Source organism: Marmota marmota, unplaced genomic scaffold (assembly GCF_001458135.2).
Source record: "Marmota marmota marmota unplaced genomic scaffold, marMar, whole genome shotgun sequence".
Lineage (NCBI taxonomy): Eukaryota > Metazoa > Chordata > Mammalia > Rodentia > Sciuridae > Marmota > Marmota marmota.
Window position 1 is genome coordinate 8,309,662 of NW_026000026.1, and position 19,256 is coordinate 8,328,917.

The 19,256-nt window shown below is 55.1% G+C and overlaps 1 protein-coding gene across 1 annotated transcript in view; it reads right to left on the reverse strand.

The window, feature by feature from the left end:
• The window catches only part of Atp9a (ATPase phospholipid transporting 9A (putative)), a 92,638-nt gene that overhangs the window by 22,072 nt on the left and 51,310 nt on the right, over positions 1-19,256 (reverse strand). Inside the window, exons 15-17 of the mRNA XM_015479649.2 lie at positions 7,663-7,824; positions 1,416-1,508; positions 113-196 (exon numbers count right to left, since the gene is read on the reverse strand). Coding sequence (XP_015335135.2) covers positions 113-196; positions 1,416-1,508; positions 7,663-7,824 — 339 coding nt within the window. The remainder of the gene's footprint in view (positions 1-112; positions 197-1,415; positions 1,509-7,662; positions 7,825-19,256) is intronic.

Below are 19,256 nucleotides of genomic sequence, written 5' to 3' on the forward strand. Positions count from 1 at the left end.
GGGGGGGGGGGGGGGGCTCAGAAAGGACGTCAGGGCAGCTGGGAGTGAGCAAGGAGGCCCCAGAGGGAGGTGTGACGGGAGGTGGGCGGGGCTGCAGGGACAACGAACGCACCTCAAAGTCCTGATACTGCTCCTCCGCTAGCGACTTCTTGGCCACCACCAGCACCCGCAGCCCCTCCCGGGCCATGTTGCCGCACTGCAAAGCAGACAGAGGTCAGCAGGGGCTGTGCTGGGCCCTGGCCACCAAAGTGCCCTGTGTTCCTTCCAAAGGGGACAGGGGAAAAGAAAACTGCTTTCCCCAAGTGACGGTCCCCAAAGCCAAGCTTCGTGGGGAGGCTGCAGAGGGGCGGCCCACAGGTCAACCCCGGCTCGCACGCAGGCTTTCTGTGACGGGCACGGCATGTTTCAAAACTCGAGTCACCAGGGAGTGCTGGCTGCTGGAAAACCAAACAGCTCACTAATCCGGGCACACTTTCCCAGATAACCACTGGCTGTACAGTGGCTGCTCCCGTGGGCCCCCCAAAACACGCAGTCAGGTGAAGACCACTCCGTGGGTTCCACGTGCCAAGCACAACCCTATCTGAAAAACACACCAGGCCCGGGTGGTTTGTCCGTGGGACTGGCCGGCCGAGTGGCACTGGTGTGCAGTGCCTACGTGGAATGATGATGTCACTGGACGTGACACAGGGAGTTCCCCTGGAGCTGAGAGAAAACACAGGTGGCCCGACAGACCTGAGCCTCCTCCCGCTTCTGGCCAACGCCCACCTCACAAACTGGGACCTGTGGCCCCCAGTGACCCCACGTCCTGGAACTCATGCCCGGAAGTCACCTGCCCCTACGGTGTGAGCTGGGCCTGTGACGTGCTCCTGGCAGAAGGTAGCAAGAATGGGGGGTGTCACTTGTGGGATTAGGTGCCACAGACGGTGACCCCCAGCTCGCCTGCCCTCGCCTGCTCACTTTGTGAAGCCATCTGCCAGGCTGCGCACTGCCACAGGGAGAGGCCAGGCTGCGCACTGTACAGAGGCGGTGAGAGACAGGGGGCGGCCACCAGCCACCAGCTGGAGAGACCTGAGGCCTTCAGTCCAGCAGCCAAGAAGCCGAGTGCTACCCCAGCCCTCAGTGAGCCCAGCAGCAGACCCTGCCCAGGTCGAGTCTTCAGAGGAGATAACAGCCCCCACTGGGTCCCCACTGCAGTCTGCAGGAGCCCCCAGGGCAGAGGCCAGGCCGGGCCACACCCAGGTCCCTGACCCCCCACAGACCCCATGAGCAATAAGTGTGTGCTGTTTCCAGCTGCTAAGTCTCAGGGTGGACGGTCACGCAGCCACAGAGAGCCAAGACAGAGACTGGCCTCCACACTGGGTGCAGCCTCTCCACACACGCTCCTGAGGCCCAGGGTCACTCAGCGCCACGCTCACCTCTTCCTCCAGCCAGTCATTGTACTGCACGATGCCAGCCATGACCACGTCCGCCCCCTTCATGTAGAAGGTGATTTCTCCCGTCGATTCATCCTAGAGGGGGCGGAAAGGAATGAGAGCAGGAAGGACACACTGCTCCCCACCCCACCCCCAGGCCCGCTGCCCAGAGTTGGGGGTGGACTGAGCGAGCCGAGAGGATGCCGATGTCTGCCACTTGGACGAAGATAAAAAGCAAGAGGGGCCTCGCTTTGGGGCAAAGGCCACAGAAAATAAAACTCAAAGCGCTTGGGAAATCGTTAAATGATGAAAGCAAGATCAAAAAGTTAAGACTCCTGTTTTTAAAGTCATTACTACTCCGGGGGAGTGGACGCCCACGCTACTCGACTCTTCCATTATTGTAGATCTACACAGGGAACTGCCAGCCGGTCAAACTGCGGTCCAGGGTGCAGCCCGGGGTCCTCAGCTCAACTCTGCTGACCTGACGGGCTGGATGCTCCGCAGCGGGGCGGCCTGTGTCCTGCAGGGTGGGCGGCAGCACACCTGGCCCCTACCCACCAGCAGCAGCCCCGTGGGGAGGACGAGGAAGGCCTCCGGACATGAGCAAATGTCCCCGGGTGACAAACAGTCTCATCTAGGAACCACACGAGGGGGGCTTTGCTAGGACACGGTGACACAGATCTTCCCGCCTTTCTGATGGCGCCGCTGCCCAGGCAGGAGGGCTGCTGTGTGCGCCTGGGCTTCTCCTCTCTGCCTCGGCTGAGAGTGCTCACTGCAGGGACCATCATGGCCCAGACAAGCCATCCCGCGGGGCACGGGCACCGGCCACAGACAGCCCTCCCGTGCCGGTGCTCCTGATGGGACAGGTGGCAGCGTACTCTCCACAGGGCACCTTGCTGCCGGGGAAGCCCAAGACAAATGCCCACGAAAGCCTTCCCTGAGAACGGACGGACGCCCAAAGGCAGAGCAGGGGTGCAGGCCTCCTCTGGACCAGCTTTCCCGCACCCCCCCTTTAGGAGCAGCGCTGACTCACCGAAGTCCCCCCAGGCACAAGGCTCTGAACAGGAAAGCCCGGGAGGTTCCCTTCCCCTCCACCCAAAGGGCGCTCACCAACATGGCTGCAGGAAACAACGCCCCCCGCCTGGCTTCCTTTACTACACAGAGGCTCCAGAGAGTTGGGGCGCGCTGTCCAACGTAAACACCGAATGGACATCTCCTCTGTGAGTCATTTCCTCCCGCCCAGTTCATCGCCAGTTTACCCCGTTCCCATGTCGTGGCAAAGCCGCGCCGCACACTCAGAGTCGGCTGCCTGTGCCGCACCGCAGTGGGGCTCCTCTTCCCACGTGTCCTCCCCGGCACCTGCTCAAAGCCTTGTTCACCCAGACAATGCCAACAGCACCGGCTCTACCGGCCCGACTCCGTCATTCCACACAGGCAGCCAGGGACGTGGTGCACAACTTGTACCAACAAAAACCTAACAGGTGACATGACCTTCCTTTGGAAAGACAAGTGTCCCAGAGCCTCCAGTTTCTCCCACCTCCCCTGCCTGCTTAAGGACAGAGCCCTGCGGGGCGAGGAGAGGCTCCAGGTTCAGCCTGCCTGCCCACGTCCAGCAGGCAGGGTGCAAGAGGCCGGCAAGAGCAACACTGTGACCGCCCACAGTCGCTAAAGCATGCTGAGAGGTTATACAGGGACCAACACTTCCTCCCATCAGGAACCGGAGAGTCACCGCACATGACAGGCAAGCTGTGTGGCCACATTAGAAGGGGGTGTCTCGGCCTCTGTACGAGTGACGTCCGGAGCCCGGCCGTTCTTCGTTGTGGGGGCATCCTGTGCACCGGAGGACACGGCATCCCTGGTCTCCACCCACTAGAGGCTGGGGCTGTGACTCCCACAGTGTCTCCAGAGATTGTCAAATGAGCCCAGGGTGAGAATGGCCACATCAGAGGAGCAAAGTGAGATCTGTGCAGTGAAACGCTGATTTCCACCCAAACCAGAGATAAAGAGAAAACTCAGAAAGTAAGGAAAAAAATCATCAAGATAATAGGTACGCCATTGAAGACCGCCTGCCGAGGTGGACGATCACGATATTATTTTTTTTAAGTAGTCAAAAATGAGAAACAACCTAAGCATCCAAAAAAAAAAAAAAAGGAAAGAAAAGAAAAGTACATAGCTGGGTGAGGTGGCACACGCCTGTAATCCCAGCAACTCAGGAAGCTGAGGCAGGACGATTCCAAGTTCAAGGCCAGCCTGGGCAACTTAGCAAGGCGCTTCCTCAAAATAAAAAATACAAAGGGCTGGGGACATAGCTGTGAGCCCCTGGGTTCAATTCCCAGTACAGAAGAAAAAAATAAAAAGTGAATGAAATAGCAGTACATTTTCAACAAAGCATCGTGCACACACTAAAATCAGATTTCAATCATAAAAGAAAATTTCCTTCCTCTGCATGTGTTTCAAAGGGGGGAGGGGAAGCTTGGAAAGACTGATCAAAAGTTCAATGCCGATTTTATAGAAATGTGTGTGGACATTCACAGTCATATATGCTCAGGAAAAAAAAAAACTGAATGGAGGCGAACCATTCGTAGTTCCTTCTCGACATCGTTACCTGTTCTAAACACCTGCACTGTGAACGCTGGTTCTAAAAACTCTCAGGCAGTGGGAGCTGCCGTAGGTGAGGCAGACCTGCCACCTGCAGGCACCCCCACATCCAGCAAGGCCCCTTCTGCCGTGGGGGGACCCAGGGCCATGTGCCACCTCGTGTAGCATGACGTGCGTCTGGAACAAGAGTCCCTTACAACCAAACAAAGGGCGGCGTGTCCCACTCGCCTGTTCTAAGAGAAGTGAGCGTTGGGGACTCTCCGATGATGATTCAGCCCCTGAATGACCTCAGCAGAGCCCATGGCCCGAGAACTTAAAAAAAAAAAAATAATGCTGGAATGAAATTGGAGCGATTCTGTAGGAGATAATGACTTGGATTCCTCAGGAAGCCTCACCCACAGGAGTGAGGCTGGGTGCGCTGGGCAGCAGATGTGTGCTCAGGGCAGGCGGGCGTGGGCCAGTGGGAAAGCACAGCTGTGTGGGAGAAGAGCCTTCCCCCACCCCAAAGTTGCCAAGGATCAGGTCCCACACAGTCTGAGAGTCCCCACTGGTACTGGAAATAAAAGTCCCTTAGAATGGGACGTTTCCCATCACGTCCACACCGTGCGTCTCTGGATCATCAGCTCAGGCGGAGAGCGCCTGTGTCCCCCCACAGTGCCGAGGCAGGGGCCTCTACGGCAGTGCCCAGTGTCCTCCACTCCTGGTATTCACGCCTCGCTGGTCACCACCTCAGGACAGGTTAGACCTGGGAACTTGCTTGTGATCCTGGACGAAGGCTAAGGCATCGGACGTCACTTCTGATGCTGGGTTGCAGGCAGAGGTATCTCCCTGCTTGTCCACGTTTCCAGCTGCTCGCCCTGATGGACAGCTGGCTGGGCATGAGCTGAGGGCGGTCCCTGGTTCCCAGTCAGTGAAGAGCTAGGCCTCAGTCTACCCACCCGCGGGGATCTGAATCCTGACAACATCGATCCCGTCAGCAAGACCTTAGAGCGAGTGGCCCTGGCCAGCCCCTTGACCGCTCACAGATCCTGACCAGAGGACCCAGCTAAGCTACTCCCGGCTGCCTGGCCCACAGAGACTAGCAGGGACTGCACAGGTCATTGTTTCAACCCACTGAAGGTGGTGTCACCTGCAAGGCAGCAATGCCTAACTGACCCAACAAGGCTGCAGGTGCCCCTGAGCTTTGGGGCCCACCTCCTGGCACACCCTAGCCCTGGGTCCTAGAGGAAAAGAGCACCAGCTTGAGCCAGACGGCCTGGGCTTGGATCCCTGCTGGCATGGTCCGGCTGTGTGACCTCGGGTGGCTCCTCAGCCCTCCACACCTCAGCTTCCTGCTCTGTCGCCCCTCAGTCATAAATGGTGCCTGTTTCGCTACACTACGGTGAGAAGCAAGTGAGGCAGCTTACCACGCACATCACTCAGAACAGCCACCGGTGCACAGCAAGCCTTGGTTAACTGTCACCCCACATTATTACTGGTGACCCTCCCACTGTCACTACTGCTGTGGCTACCTACCTCTCCTGCCATTGACCCCAGGCTCTCAGCCACCTTGGAACTGACCATGAAGACTGTTGGGAGCATAAGTGGGCTAGAAAGAGCTGAGCTGTTTTATTTGCTTTGTTTTGTTTTAAATATCCTTTTCGAAAGCTTCCCGGATCACCCCGCAAAAAACAAGTGGGGCTGCACGCTTGTATGTCTGCCCTGCCCTGCGCATGTGCTGTGTGTCAATGGAAAGTAGGTTAAAAATCTAAAATAGTACAGCAAATGACACTGCTGACTGGTCACCATTCTTCCCACTCTGTGACCACATGAACTAAAAAACACAGGGGTCATTCACAACCAGGGTGCCAAGAGCAGTCGGAGGAAATCACAGTCTCTTTGGCAAATGGTTCTGGGACAACTGGATATTCACATGCAAAAGAGTGAAGCCCCTACCTCACACCATGTGTAAAAGTTAACTCAAAATGGACTCCAATGACCCAATAAGCTAAAATTGTAAAATTCCCCAAAGAAAACACAGGGGTGAATCTTCACGACTTTGGAGTTGGCAATGGATTCTTAGATGTGACACCAAAGCCAACAGCAGCAACCAGAACAGATAAACTCAACTTCATGGAGATTGGAAACTTTGGTGCATAAAAGGACATTATAAGAAAGTGAAAAGACAACCTATAAAAGGAGAGATCTGCAAATTATATGTCTTATAAAGGTCTAATACCCAGAATATATAAAGAACCCTTAGAAAATCAACAAGAGGACAACCCAACTAAAAACTAGGCAAAGGACTTGAAAAGACATTCTTGGAAGATACAGATATGGCCATAAACTCATGAAAAGGTGCTCAGTGCCATTAATCATTAGGAAGATGCAGATCAAAACCATGATGCAGTACCTCTGCATAACCCTAAGGACGGCCATAATCAAAACACATTAAAAATTTTAAGTAACAAGTGCCGGCAAGAATGTGAAGAAAATGGAAACTTAATATATTGCTGGTGGGAAAATAAATCGGTACAACATTTTAGAAAATAATTTGGCAATTCCTCAGAAGACTGAAGAGAGAGTTACCCAGCCACCAGGTAACCGACCTGCCTGACTCCATAGTGTCAATCCCTAACCCCCAAACAGGCTCTCAAATTCTTGTCCCTGAACAATCCCAGCAGCACCATTCACAACGGCCAGTGGGTCAAACAACTCGAAAGTCCATCAGTGGGTGGACGCATTAGAAAATATGGTACAGGTCATGCACCCCTCACCCAAAACAAATGCTCCCAAAATTTGTTGAGCACCAACATGACGCTGCAAGTGGAAAATTCCACAAGTATCCTGAGGCAAGTTGTGATCAAACACAAGTGCACTGGAAACACTGTAGAAAATGACCTGGGCCTACGTGTGCAAGGTGCATAGGAAACAGATGAATTTCACACTTAGACCCAAGGCTCCCCTCCAGGGTATCTCGTTACCTCCCTGCAAATATTCCAAAATCCAAGAAAAAAAACCCTGAAATCCAAAACCCTCTGGTCTCAGCGTTTAGGATAAGGACAGTATCCACCCGATCATGCGGCAATGGAATACGGTCAGCCGAAAGGAAAAGTGAAACCCGGACACACGCCTCAGCAGGGGCCACCTGGGAAACACGCTCCAGGAAAGAAGCCTGCGACCACAGGCCACGGTGACCGATTCCATTCACATGAAACGCCAGGAACAGGTAAGTCCCCGGGACAGAAAGCAGACCGGTGGCTGCCAGGAGCCGGGGTGGGCGAGGGGCTGCTTTTGTCGATGATGAAGATTTGACACATTTTGCGACCTGACCACGTTGGGGACCTATGTAACATCAGGAAGGTCTAAACACCACAGAATCGCTCACTTTAAGATGGCTCTCTGAGTCGAACTTCAACCGTGTGTATTTAATTAAACAAAAGAGAACGAATCACATGTAACCAGGAACTGCCCACCTACAGGCATCGGAACCTCGGTTCCCTGCAGCCCGGCAGGGCTGAGCGGAGGCCTGGTGTGGGCCCCCATGAACTGGACCTCTTTCTGCTCAGGAAGACACCTTCCCGTGTGGGTCTGGGCGGCAGACACCACCCTGAGGAGGGCTAGAAAGGCCTTGGGGACACAGGGCGTGCGGGGTGTGCGGGGCGGGACTCACCCTGACGATGATGCCCATGCGCTTGCTCTCGTAGGTGAAGGGGAAGATCTGCAGGATGGTGAAGTTCAGGATCTGGTCGCCAGGGGTCCTCAGCTGCATGGAAGACTGGTCTCGGCCCACCAGGGTCAAGCCCACGCTCTCCGTCCACTGGACCAGGGCCACCTAAACACGAAGACACACACGCATGTGAACACTCAGGCACAAGGAAGAGCAGGGACAGATGGCGGACACGCAGTCACTGCACCTGGGGACAGCAAGGGCCTCGGCCCAAGGGGCTGCCGCCCATGACAGTGTCTGTACCAGGGGGTCTGCGGGGGCCCATGCTCACACTTGCCCCTCTGGAAGGTCACATGGTCCTTCAGATCCCAAAGCAGGCTGCACACCACAGGCACGGCCTTGAGGGACCACACCAGCTCTCTGGAAGAATCTGCGCCAAGCCCAACAAGCCCCAGGAGGGCCAGGCGCTGTGGCACTTCAGCCCGTGCCCTCCCTGGGGAGGATCGACAGGGTTCTCAGCAGGGCATGGCTGCTGCCAGGGGACGTGGCTATCGTAACTGGGAAGGGGTGCTTGTGGCCAGAGAGGCAGATCACAACAACCTGCAGGGCACAGGATGGGACCACAGCAGGTCACACAGTAGGAGGTCGATGGCAAGAGGCTGGGAGAACTAGTCCCCACAGACGAGGACACCAAGATGAGTAGCCCAAGGTGACGGGAGCAGAGAAGTGGCAGAGGCCAGGCCAGGCGAGCCCTGGACCTGCCTGTGGCAAAGTCCCCCCACTACGACACTCTGTTCCCAGTGGGGCCTTGACACAGCCTCAGCCAGAGGCAGAGTCGAAAACTCCCAGAGCACAGCCAGAAGACCGCGTCCTGCAGATGAGCGGAGAGGCCAGGCCAACAGGATCCCAGCCCAAGGGGGCAGCCGCCTCTGTGTCACACTGGTGGAGCAGGCAGCCCTGCGGGAATGTGGCCCAGGATGGCCTGAGCTTCCAGTTTCTCAAGAAAAACCTGAGATCTGGACTCGTCCTGAGATGTCCTGACATTCAAATGTAAGCAACTGGTTTTCATGTCTTGAAAGTCCATGAAGAAATTAAAACACGTCTGCTGAGCACCCCTGGGGTCTCCCGGAGAAGGAGGAGAGGGGAGAGGAAAGGGAGGAGGAGAGGGTGGGGAGGGGCCGGAGGTGGCAGGCCCCCTGCACAGGAGGGAGGCCACAGTGGGTGGGCAGGAGGACAAGGATGAACAGCCCACTGTATGCAGAGGAGACCCAGAAGAGGGGGACCCTGCTCACTCCTGGGAGGCGGGAAGGGCCAGCTCCGTGGTGAGAGGGATCGAGAGACCCAGCAGGCCAGGGGCGCCGACCTGGGCCGGCCGCTGTGATGGGCTGAGACAGGACCCTCTGCGAGGTCTAGCTGAGCCTGACGAGACCACAGGAGAGTGCCAATCCCGGGACGTCCAGATCTCGCGGGCCTGCACTGGGTTCCGGGCCCCTAACACACGTCCCCAGTGGGGCCACCCCAGCCCACGGTCACCACTGGAAGGTTGATGGGAGGTACAGTGGCAGAAGAATGGCCCCAAAGCAGCCCTGGTCCCCAGAATCTGTGAAAGTGACCTCCCAGGACTTTGCAGATGTGACCAGGAGGAGGCCCTGAGAGGGTGAGATCACCCCAGGGGACCCATGTGATCCCATGAGTCCTGCAGGGGAGCCCTTTGGGTCTGTGGCCAGAGATGTGAGAGGAGGAGGTCAGAGAGCGGGGACACCACGGATCTTGCAGAGGGAGGAAGGAGCCATCAACCAGGAATGTGGACAGACTGGGGAGGCCCAGGAGGAAGGACTCGACCACCCCAGAGCCCACAGCAGCAACGTGGCCCTGTGAACACCCTGATCCCATCCCTGAGAGACTCCTGTGGACCTCTGACCTACGGCTGAGAGAGAGCAGCTTTGCTTCATTTTAAAATGTCACCTGTTACCACAGCAACAGGAAACAAGCAGAGGACGGCTTCTAATGTTCAACCAAAGGAGCCGTCTTTGTATTCAGATCTAAGCCCTAAAACACGGTGTCTTTAAAAAAGAAAAAAAAAAAGTATCTCCTGCCACTTTCTTCTTATAGTTTAATCTTTAGGGGAAAAATAAAAAGGCAGGTGTTTGGAGAGGGTTGAGCTGGGAAAGAGGCTATTCCGGAGGCCTTGATCACAGGGGAGATTTAATAAGCCCGTCGTGAATTGAACACGTCCTAAGTGAAGCTGGGCGTGTGGCACACACCCGTAATCCAAGCAAATCAGGAGGCTGAGGCAGGAGGATTGCTGGTTTAAGGCCAGCCTAGGCAACTTAGTGAGATCCTACCTCAAAATAAAATTGAAACAATAAATAAATAAAAGGGGGGCTGGGAACGTACCTCAGTAGTTCACCTCTGGGTTTGATCCTAATACCAGGAAAAAAAAAAAAGACAAAAGAAAACCTGGTAGGTGGGAAGTACACTCAATACCTAGCTCACCACCCACCTGGCTGGGCCACCCAGGCGCCAGGGTGTGGGTCATCTCCTCTTGTGACTGGGAGCTGCACCCCAGCCGCTGCCCAGGACTGGACCACACAAAGCTGGCCGGGAAGAGAGCAAAACTCCAAAATGAAGTGCAGAGTGCATGGACCACGTGACACCAAGTAGCTGAAAGCCGTGAGCCCGCTCTCGCAGGTCAGGGACGCCTCTGTGTAACGTTCCCGGGCCTGAAACAGTCCTGGCCCTCGCCTCTGCGTTGCTGGGAGGCATAGAGGGTCACTTCTCCCTGGGATGGCCTACCCCCCAGCACTGTCCCCCTCCAGCACGGTGTCCCTTTCACCAAGGGAGCACTGTGGAAGCCCTGGGAGAGGGCCGCCCCCAGTTCCCTGTTTCTGGAACCCCTGGGACTCGTGTGGGCCGACCTGCTGCACCTCAAGGACCTAAGCTGGAGCTCACAACAGGTCCCAGCCCCACCACCACTGTCCCCCCTGCCCCGACCAGGCCTCTGCTCCCCACGGCCTGTCCTTCCCACGGCCCAGGCTGGCTGCGCCTGGATCTTTGGTTTTGCTTCTGTTGCTGACATCGAGGGCGCTCACATAGCAGGAAGTTAATTTCAAGACTTTTCCATCTTATTTAATAGTGAACTAACTGGGATTAAATAGCTTTCAATTTTGACCCATAGACGATGCCATTATACCTACCTCCACCTTTCAGAGAAAGGTCTAATCAGGTCTCTGTCTTCTTTTCACCTTTCTTTTTGCTACTGCTCTGCATAAGCCTTTGAAGCCCTGTTTGCCGACTGCTCACCTAGCAACGGATCCCCCAGGCCGGTGCAAGAGGAAATGCTGAGTTATAGGTCCGAACACTCAAAACAGACAAATGTCCCTGAGGAAGAGTGGTTAGAACTGTATGTAACTTTTAAAAAATATATATTTATTTTTTAGTTGTAGATAGACACAACACCTTTATTTTATTTACTTATTTTTATGTGGTGCTGAGGCTCAAACCCAGGGCCTCGCACGTGCTAGGCGAGTGCTCTACCGCTGAGCCACAGCCCAGCCCCTGTATGTACTTTTAACCATGCTTTCTTCCATAGCAAGCCCCTCAATGGAGTTAGGGAACCTCGGTGCCCCTTCCAGATCCTCTCCTGAGCCCGGCAGGGGGCAGTTCACTCCCCACTTCCTGCTCCCAACTGCAACACGGTCAGTGTTCATTTAAACCCACTCTCTAACCAAACACACAAAGCCCCCAGAGCCCTGGGGGGTAAGACGGGGTACTCAGTGGAGCTGAGGGGCTCACGGGGATCATCCCACAGCACATGACTGGGAAGACTTCAGTGTCCTGAGCCTCAGTGTCCTCAACCTGGGTCAGGGTCTCGCGGGGCCTCAGGACAGAACTGGGGGTCAGAGCAGCAGCAGGCACAGCAGCTTCTGTACCACAAACGGCGCAGGAATCCGCGAGATGGGAACAAGACCCGGGCGGAGGACCTCATGTGGGCCTCTGCTGTGTCTTCTGCTCTGGGTACAAGGAGGACGTGAAAGGGCAGAGCCCACTGCTCTCCCTCCTAACATGCCATCTCAAGAACTTGGGCCAGAAGCCACCTGTGAAAGGGCTTTTCATCATCTGTGGTTGGCAATGAACCACCCGGGACAAGATTCACTGATTTTTCTCTGAGCCTGGGGGGAGCACACTGGGCAGCCTTGCACTCCTGTCAGAAGCAGGGTATGCACTTGTTGCAGGAGCACGTAAGAGACTCGAGTCTGACGTCTGACTCAAGGGCTCTCTGGTGACTTCAACAGGACAGACACTCAGACACACGGAGGAGCCAGGTGGTCCTCGTCCAGCCTCAGTTCCCTAACTCCATAAATCTACCCACGGGTCTAAGGATTTCTTTCCTTAATAAGGAAACACGTTCAACCATGTGCTGGACGGTGGCTGCAGGTTCAGACACCCACAGGGATGAGCAGGTGGCAGACAGGATCGGGGCAGGCACAGGGCCGGGGTAAACTGAGGCGGCAGACATCCAGCAGTGGACACCCAGCAGCGAAGTCAACCACTACCAGGTGGAAGATGGGCCACTATTTCCCGATCTGACCTGTCCCAAGAGGAGCTATTTTTTTAAAGAAATACATAAAGTGATTTCAAATCACTGCTTGAAGGAAAGGTCTTAAAGACACCACAGAGCAAACAAAAACAGGCTGCTCAGGTGAGGTGGCAGGGGAGGTGACAGCAGAGGCAAGGCCACCTGGGCCCAAGTCTCCCGTACCTGAAAGCCGCCTCTCAGCTCTGATAAATGATACTTGGAAAGAAAGGATGGCGTCGTCGCCATAGACATCTCGTTATTTAGAAATGACTCTGTTTAAGTCACTGGAATGAGACCTGCATCCCAGACCCATGGGTGACCTAATATCCAGGGTGACTTAACTGACGGTTTTCCTACAATGTCCCCCAAACACTTGCGGTCCTGCTTCAAACAGCCCCACTCCCTTGTGACCAACCAGAACCCGGCGCCAAGCTCCTGCCTGGGCGGTCACCACCACCTCCGCTCAGGGTCTCCAAGTCCCGACCTCTGTTCTCTGAGCCACAGCGGCACAGCCCTGAGAGGGTGCAGCCCACCTCTGCCCTGAATCCTTCTCACTCAACGCTCCAAGCCCAGTGGTGACATGTCAGAGTGCTGTCACTGTCCCCGGGCCTGGAGATGAACCCTGGGGACATAGGCATTTAGGGGAGCTGCACACCGCTTACACTGAGATGGGAACGTGGACGTGACAGGCCTGGCTGCCACCTGCTCTCTGCAGGGGCTCGAGGATCCCAGGTGGCTGCTTTTGTTTTTGTGCTGGTGATGGAACTGGGGGCCTCGCAGCAGCCCGGCCAGTGCCCTGCCACTGAGCCACGCCCCAGCCTCCCCGAGGTTCTACACTTGAGCTCAGCACCCCAGGACCCAAGGGCACCTCTCATACCACCAGAGAGGCGCAGGGAGCTAACCTGGACCCCAGGGCATGATCATGACCAGGCTTTATTTGTGATGTCCCAAGTGGGGACCTCCTGATGATCAGCCCAGGAGACAGAATCGCCCGTGGTGACTAAGCCACAGAATGCAGCGCAGCTATTAAATCTCTCCTCCTGGTTGGCACCGCATCTTGTGGGAGCAAAACCAACGTCTGGCTCGGAGCAGTCGCTGCTGACGCCTCCGGCCACCCACCCACAAGGACGGGAACATCCCTGCCAACCGCTTCAAGGGCCTTCTTGGCAAAAAAGAAATGTGCAGCCTCATGGCGGGCCTGGGTGGGGCAGGGGAGACGGCGGTGCTGCACGGTCAGAAGCTGGGCGGCACCGTGGCCTCCGTTCCCACCACGGATTCGGCCTGGAGAACAATGAGCACAGACCCTGGGCTTCCCTGTGTGCGACAGGACAAGATCCGGCCGCTATGGGGCTGCTCAGAACACCAGGCCTCACTTCTTGGGGTACACAGCAGTGACAGAGCGTGGGAACAAGACCCATGAGGAGTCGTGAGGAGGCTGGCTGAGTATGAGCTCCAGGAGGCCGTCCCCCTGGTATCTGCCAATAAGCAGGTCCTCCCCAATGTCATAAACGCCTAACCCTAACCCTAACCCTAACCCTAATCACAGACAAGCTGGGCTGCACTCGCTAAGTCACAGGAGCTGTTACATTCAGGCCACATGTGTCAACAGTGGGGACAGACTCTACTAAGGACAGACTGGCTGTTCAATCAGCTCCAGAACCAGAAGTGAACCAGAACCCCCAACCCCTCGCTTCCTCCTCCCCACCCTGACTTTCCTTTCATGTGGCAAACTTGCGACTCTGTGGTCCTGAGTGCCAGAAGCTGTCGCCATGGGTTGGTCAGTGCGCAGCGCCCTCAGCTGGACACGTGCAGACACAGCTGCAGCCATGTGTAAAGCTTTTCTGTTTCCACCCAGGCAGTTTCTGGTACTCCTATGCAATATTATTCAGCTTTTTTTATTGTAAAAAGAGAATCAAGTCCCTGTCAGCACTAAGAAGGGATTTAGGCATGTGGACCCCTGTCCTCTGGAGCTCCAGGGCTACATGTAGACTGGTGTTGGGATCCATTTGGTGGACGGTTTTTAACTGAACTCAGTGCATTTTTTAAAACAAAAACACAAGACAAAGAGAACCCCTGAGCACACGGTAGAGAGATCATGCCTGGCGCACAGCATGGATGCTGGCCCCTAGGGTCAGCGATTCCCCTCTGGGAACACAAGAGGGTGACAGAAACTGCCATCCACTGCTTGGTCCTAGTAGAGACCCCGTGACTTGCCTGTCTGGAGGTCACCTGCACTCCATAGCACCACCTGGGGGGCAGGCTGGGAGGGCCATTGTGGGGGACACAGGGTCTGGCACGGGACACAGCAGCCCTTGTTCCCAGCACCCGCTCAGCACCGGGTAGAGGCCTGGGAGCCGTTCAGACTGGGAGGGTTGGTCCACGGCAGACTCATAGGCCCCGGAGCCCCCAACTCTGTGTGAAGGAGCTCCCCGCTCAGCCCGCAGGGCTCCGTTTGCCTAGAAAAAGATGACCGCTACTGAGGAGGCTGCCACTGTCCAGTTTACCCTGGGGAAACCGGGGGACTGGCTCACCTGGTGCTGTGGAGCCTCCTAACGCTTTCAGTACACAACTAGGATCAACTGATTTGCCCGCTTGCCCTTGGTTTTCAATTCGACGAGCACTGTAAGGATAGCTATTAGAATAAAGTCTCTAAACTACCTGAAAAAGCTCCTCTTACACAGACATGGCTGCTGAAAAGCGATAATGCACCATGTGACCAAGGGAACTGACAGGGACAGACGTGGAATGATACCAGGTCCCGGTGGACATCAGCCCTTAACCAAGATGCACAGAACTAGAATCGCTTCCGGTTTTATATTTTGGGATATCTACACATTCCCGATGAGACATCTTGAGGATGAGACCAAGTCTAAACAGGAAATTCATACACACATTGACAAAGGTGTTTTTTTTGTTTTGTTTTGTATTTTTTGTCCCAGGGGCACTCAACCACTGGGTCACATTTCCAGCCTCTTTTGTATTTTATTTGGAGACAGGGTCTCACTGAGTTGCTTAGCACCTCGCTGTTGCTGAGGCTGGCTCTGAATTCTCAATCCTCCTGCCTCGGCCTCCCAAGCTGTTGGGATTGCAGGTGTGTGCCACTGTGCCCAATTAGCCAAAGGTAATTTTACAGAATAATTTTTAGTGTCCCTTTGTTGTGACTATGACCTGTCACTTGAGTGTGCAATTCTGTACTGACCTTGAGAATGCTCCTCGGCCAACTTACATTTCACCTGCAAAGTGAGCACGATCATGGTGACCCTATGTTCTGAGAGGTCCACGGCCCAGGGCCAGCACGGAGTGGGTACTCCACCGCCAGTCATTTCCTACTACTGCCCGCATCCGTTCTGGCCCTAACTCTGGTCTTCACCGAGGACTTTGAGGTCGGTGGTACTAGCCCCTCCGGACCCACAAGGGGCTGAGGTACAACAGGTGACTTTCCTAAAATCACACAGCTGAGGGGCCAGAACAGGGAAGTTAAACAGGCCAGTGATGGCTCCGGGGAGCAGGAGGGCCACACGAGGGCCTATCCAGCACGTGTCAGTGCAAGGGAGAGCCTTGAAAGGTTGGCTTTGGCTTATGTCACTGAAAAGCTACAGGAACCCACAACAAACACCTAGCAACACTCCAGCCTCCACAGAGGTCACCGGCAACAGCACCCTCCATACCAACAGGTCACTAAGAGCAAGGTCCCAAGCTGCATCTCGACGCTGTGATTGTGTTTTGAAAGTATTGGAATGATTAAAGGGTGAGGGGAATTTTAGTGTGTGCAAAGAATCTCTCCGACGTTTGTCACGGTGGAGCCGCAGAGGAAGAGTCCTGGGAGAGGAGGCCCTGATACGGGGGCCTCGAGAGGTCTCTGCACCCTGTGTCACAGCCTTGTGGAAGCCACTTGGAACGTCTGACATACTACCTAGAACACGGAACTCGCTGCTCTGAAACCACTGAGCTCTGCAGGGCACAGCCCGATATGACCAGAGGGTGTCATTGACATAAGCCCTGCAAGTCCATACACATCCATGTGGTCACACCCAGCAGGTGCATGTCCACACACGTGCATGCCCACACTATCTGTCTCTACCTGTGTACACGTACACACTACACAACTGCACAGGGTGGGGAGGGGTATCTCACAATGGTGAGCACTGCAGGTCAATGTTATTAACTCCTTTTGGAATCTGTAATTTCCGCATTTTCTACAGTGAACACTTGTGATTTAGAAGCTTTACAAAGCCATGTTTACCAGGACGAGTTCACAGAGGAGACCCTGGAGCCGCGGGGTGGGTTCCCACTGCTGGAGGAGCAGCGCCCCTTGACCTGGCACCCCAAGAAGCAGTCCTTTTAATGTCACATCTCCACCTTGCACCCCCAGTGCCCCCAACCCTGCCACATGCCCTGAAGTGTCAGAGGCTGCCTGGCTGGGACCCGCCCACTCCACCCTGGAGGGACTTCGTTTTCCTGGTAGCCAGTCTGCAGCAGGGAGGGCCAGCGCCCCTCAGGCTGTCATCTATCGCTGAATAAAGACCCTTCAGGGCTTCCAAAGCGGAATGTGCACAGGAAACAAATTGGGGAAATCCTCCTTTCTGTGACAGGAAACGGATCCTCCCCCAACTGGTAGAAATTACGCCAGCAGCTCAGCAGCACAAGGAACGCTGGTTTCCCTGCGCTCTGTGTCCACTGACCCCGCCACCGCTGGCCAGGTTTTATTGATATTGAATTTCAAAGGTACAATGTACCCCAGCCCAGCCCATGCGGAATCCTACCGGGATCTGGAAACACTGCAGCCTTCTGAAAGATGCCACTTGAACTAGATTTGGCCCCCTCTGGGTCACGTGACGTATTTCTATAAACACGCTGGTATTTTGCCAAATCCTTTGAAAGAAGTCAGAAGGCAGAAAATTCCTAGCGGCTGCCCCCTCTGTGGGATTACGGCTGCCCCTTTCCTCATCGGTATTTTCACATGTTCCTCTATAGCCACGAAATAACGAATAAATAATGACAGGGGGGTAAACACACACCCACAGCCACCAACAGGGTGGTGGTGCTGGACTCCATGAGGACACCAGAGACAAAGGAGAATGGCTCTGTTTGTGGTTTGTTCAATCGTGACTCAGAATCTTAGAAAAACAAGAGGAATCTGCAGCAAAGCACCATTAACGGACAGAAGAGATAAAGCGCTATTCACGCCCGGGACAAGAAGCCCAGGAGCCCAAAGCACTCCATGGAAGATTTACCCTTCTGGAAAAACCTCTGCACAGCCCTAAAACAAACGTATCAGAGTTCAGTGGGGACAGCGCAGGGTGGACAGGCGGAAGGACCTCCGGAGAGATGCGTATCAGCGGCGCCCACAGGCACAGGGCTGCTGAGGTCCTCCTCAGTGCAGACCCCATCAGAGGGCGCAGGCTCCAGGAACCACCACGGACATGGTCCTCGTTCACAGCTGAATCTCCTCAGCTGTGTAGCATGCGCAAGGCCCTGGATTCCATCCCAGGAACGCAAACAAATAAGTAAATAAAATGACATTCCGTGGTATCTGCTCCCACTCCCAATGGGCAAAACAAGACCCAACAGAACAAACCTGAGGAGCCTCAAGAAGTTACGAAGATGAGCTGCAGGCCCAGCAGGTCAGCAGACCACCCCTCCTGACCCCTCCCCCTCTGCACACACTCCCAGCTCACAAGTCGGGGGTCGGGCAACATTTTTCTCTCCTAAAAAGCCTGGTTCAAATGTCAACGGTCACGGTCACGGGTGAACTGGGCTCTATGGCTCAAGCCACCCCACCCGCACCCAGCAGTCTGCAAGGAGGAGTCTCCAGATGACAAATTCCGACACCTGAGGACAGGGAAGGCTCATCCCAGTGCCCTTTCCCAGCTTCGAAAAGGCCCTCGGGTGCCCTCGCCAACAGGCTCCCAGATGCTGCAGATTAGCCCAGACTTTCAGGCACTTCCTTCACTCAGTGAAGCCCCCCTTCCCAGAGGGAAGGGAAAAGAACCGGAGACCTGGCAGCATGGGTAGAAGAATAAAATGGCTTTTTGAAAAATCTGGAAACACTGGCAATTGGTATCATGAGCCTTAAAAATACCCAATCAGACCACCAGGGTTACTGCCTGCCTACCAATGTCCCCAACAACCCTATGGTGGATCCTAGGGTTCAGGGACATAGAGGCAGAGCCAGGAGCGGCCACCCACGGGTGAGGCTGGGACTCCAGGATTCGGGTGCTCTATGCCTCACTACTCCAGGGACATGGGCTGCAGAGGCAAAGACTCCGTGTGACGAGCCCTCAATACCTGTTCAATGAGGAGCCCCATCGCACCACTTCTAGAAATGTTAGGTCAAGTGTGCTCACTGCAAAACGCTTCTAAACACGGTTGCTAAAAATGAGGACCAACCCAGACACAGCGCTACACACCTGTGCCCTGTGACTCGGGAGGCTGAGGCGAGGCCCTCAGTGAGACCCTGCCTCACAATAAAAGATAAAAAGGGCTGGGGATGTTGCTCAGTGAGTGCATGCCTGCATCCAACCCCAATACCAAAATAAATAAGTCATGGAAATGAATATCAGGTCTAACCAGGTTCTAAGGACATGAGCACAGATAAAGATGTTAAGGCACACACGCAGCCACCCTGAAGTGCTGTTAACCATGTTTGAGAAAATTGGCAAAGATGAGAAAAAAGTAAGTGAAAAAAAAGTGGACACGAAACCACGTCTACATGAGATGTCCCATCTTACAAGGACATCTGTATATACATGAAAAGACTGGACGGCCTGCTCAAACCCTGGCCCTGCCCCCCGGGGCTGCGGCTACCAGACCAGCTGGTGAGGGAGATGGCGAACAGCCCTGCAGACAAGACCTCAGCGGAGTGATCACAGGAAATGCCACCAGGAGCAGAAGCCACCAATGTCAGGGGCTCCTGACAGCGGGCACCCAACAAGACAGAGCCACAGTGCACAGCCCACAGTCCCCAGAGGGCACTTCCGAGGGGGCCGATGTGACCTGAACACTCATAGAGCCAGTA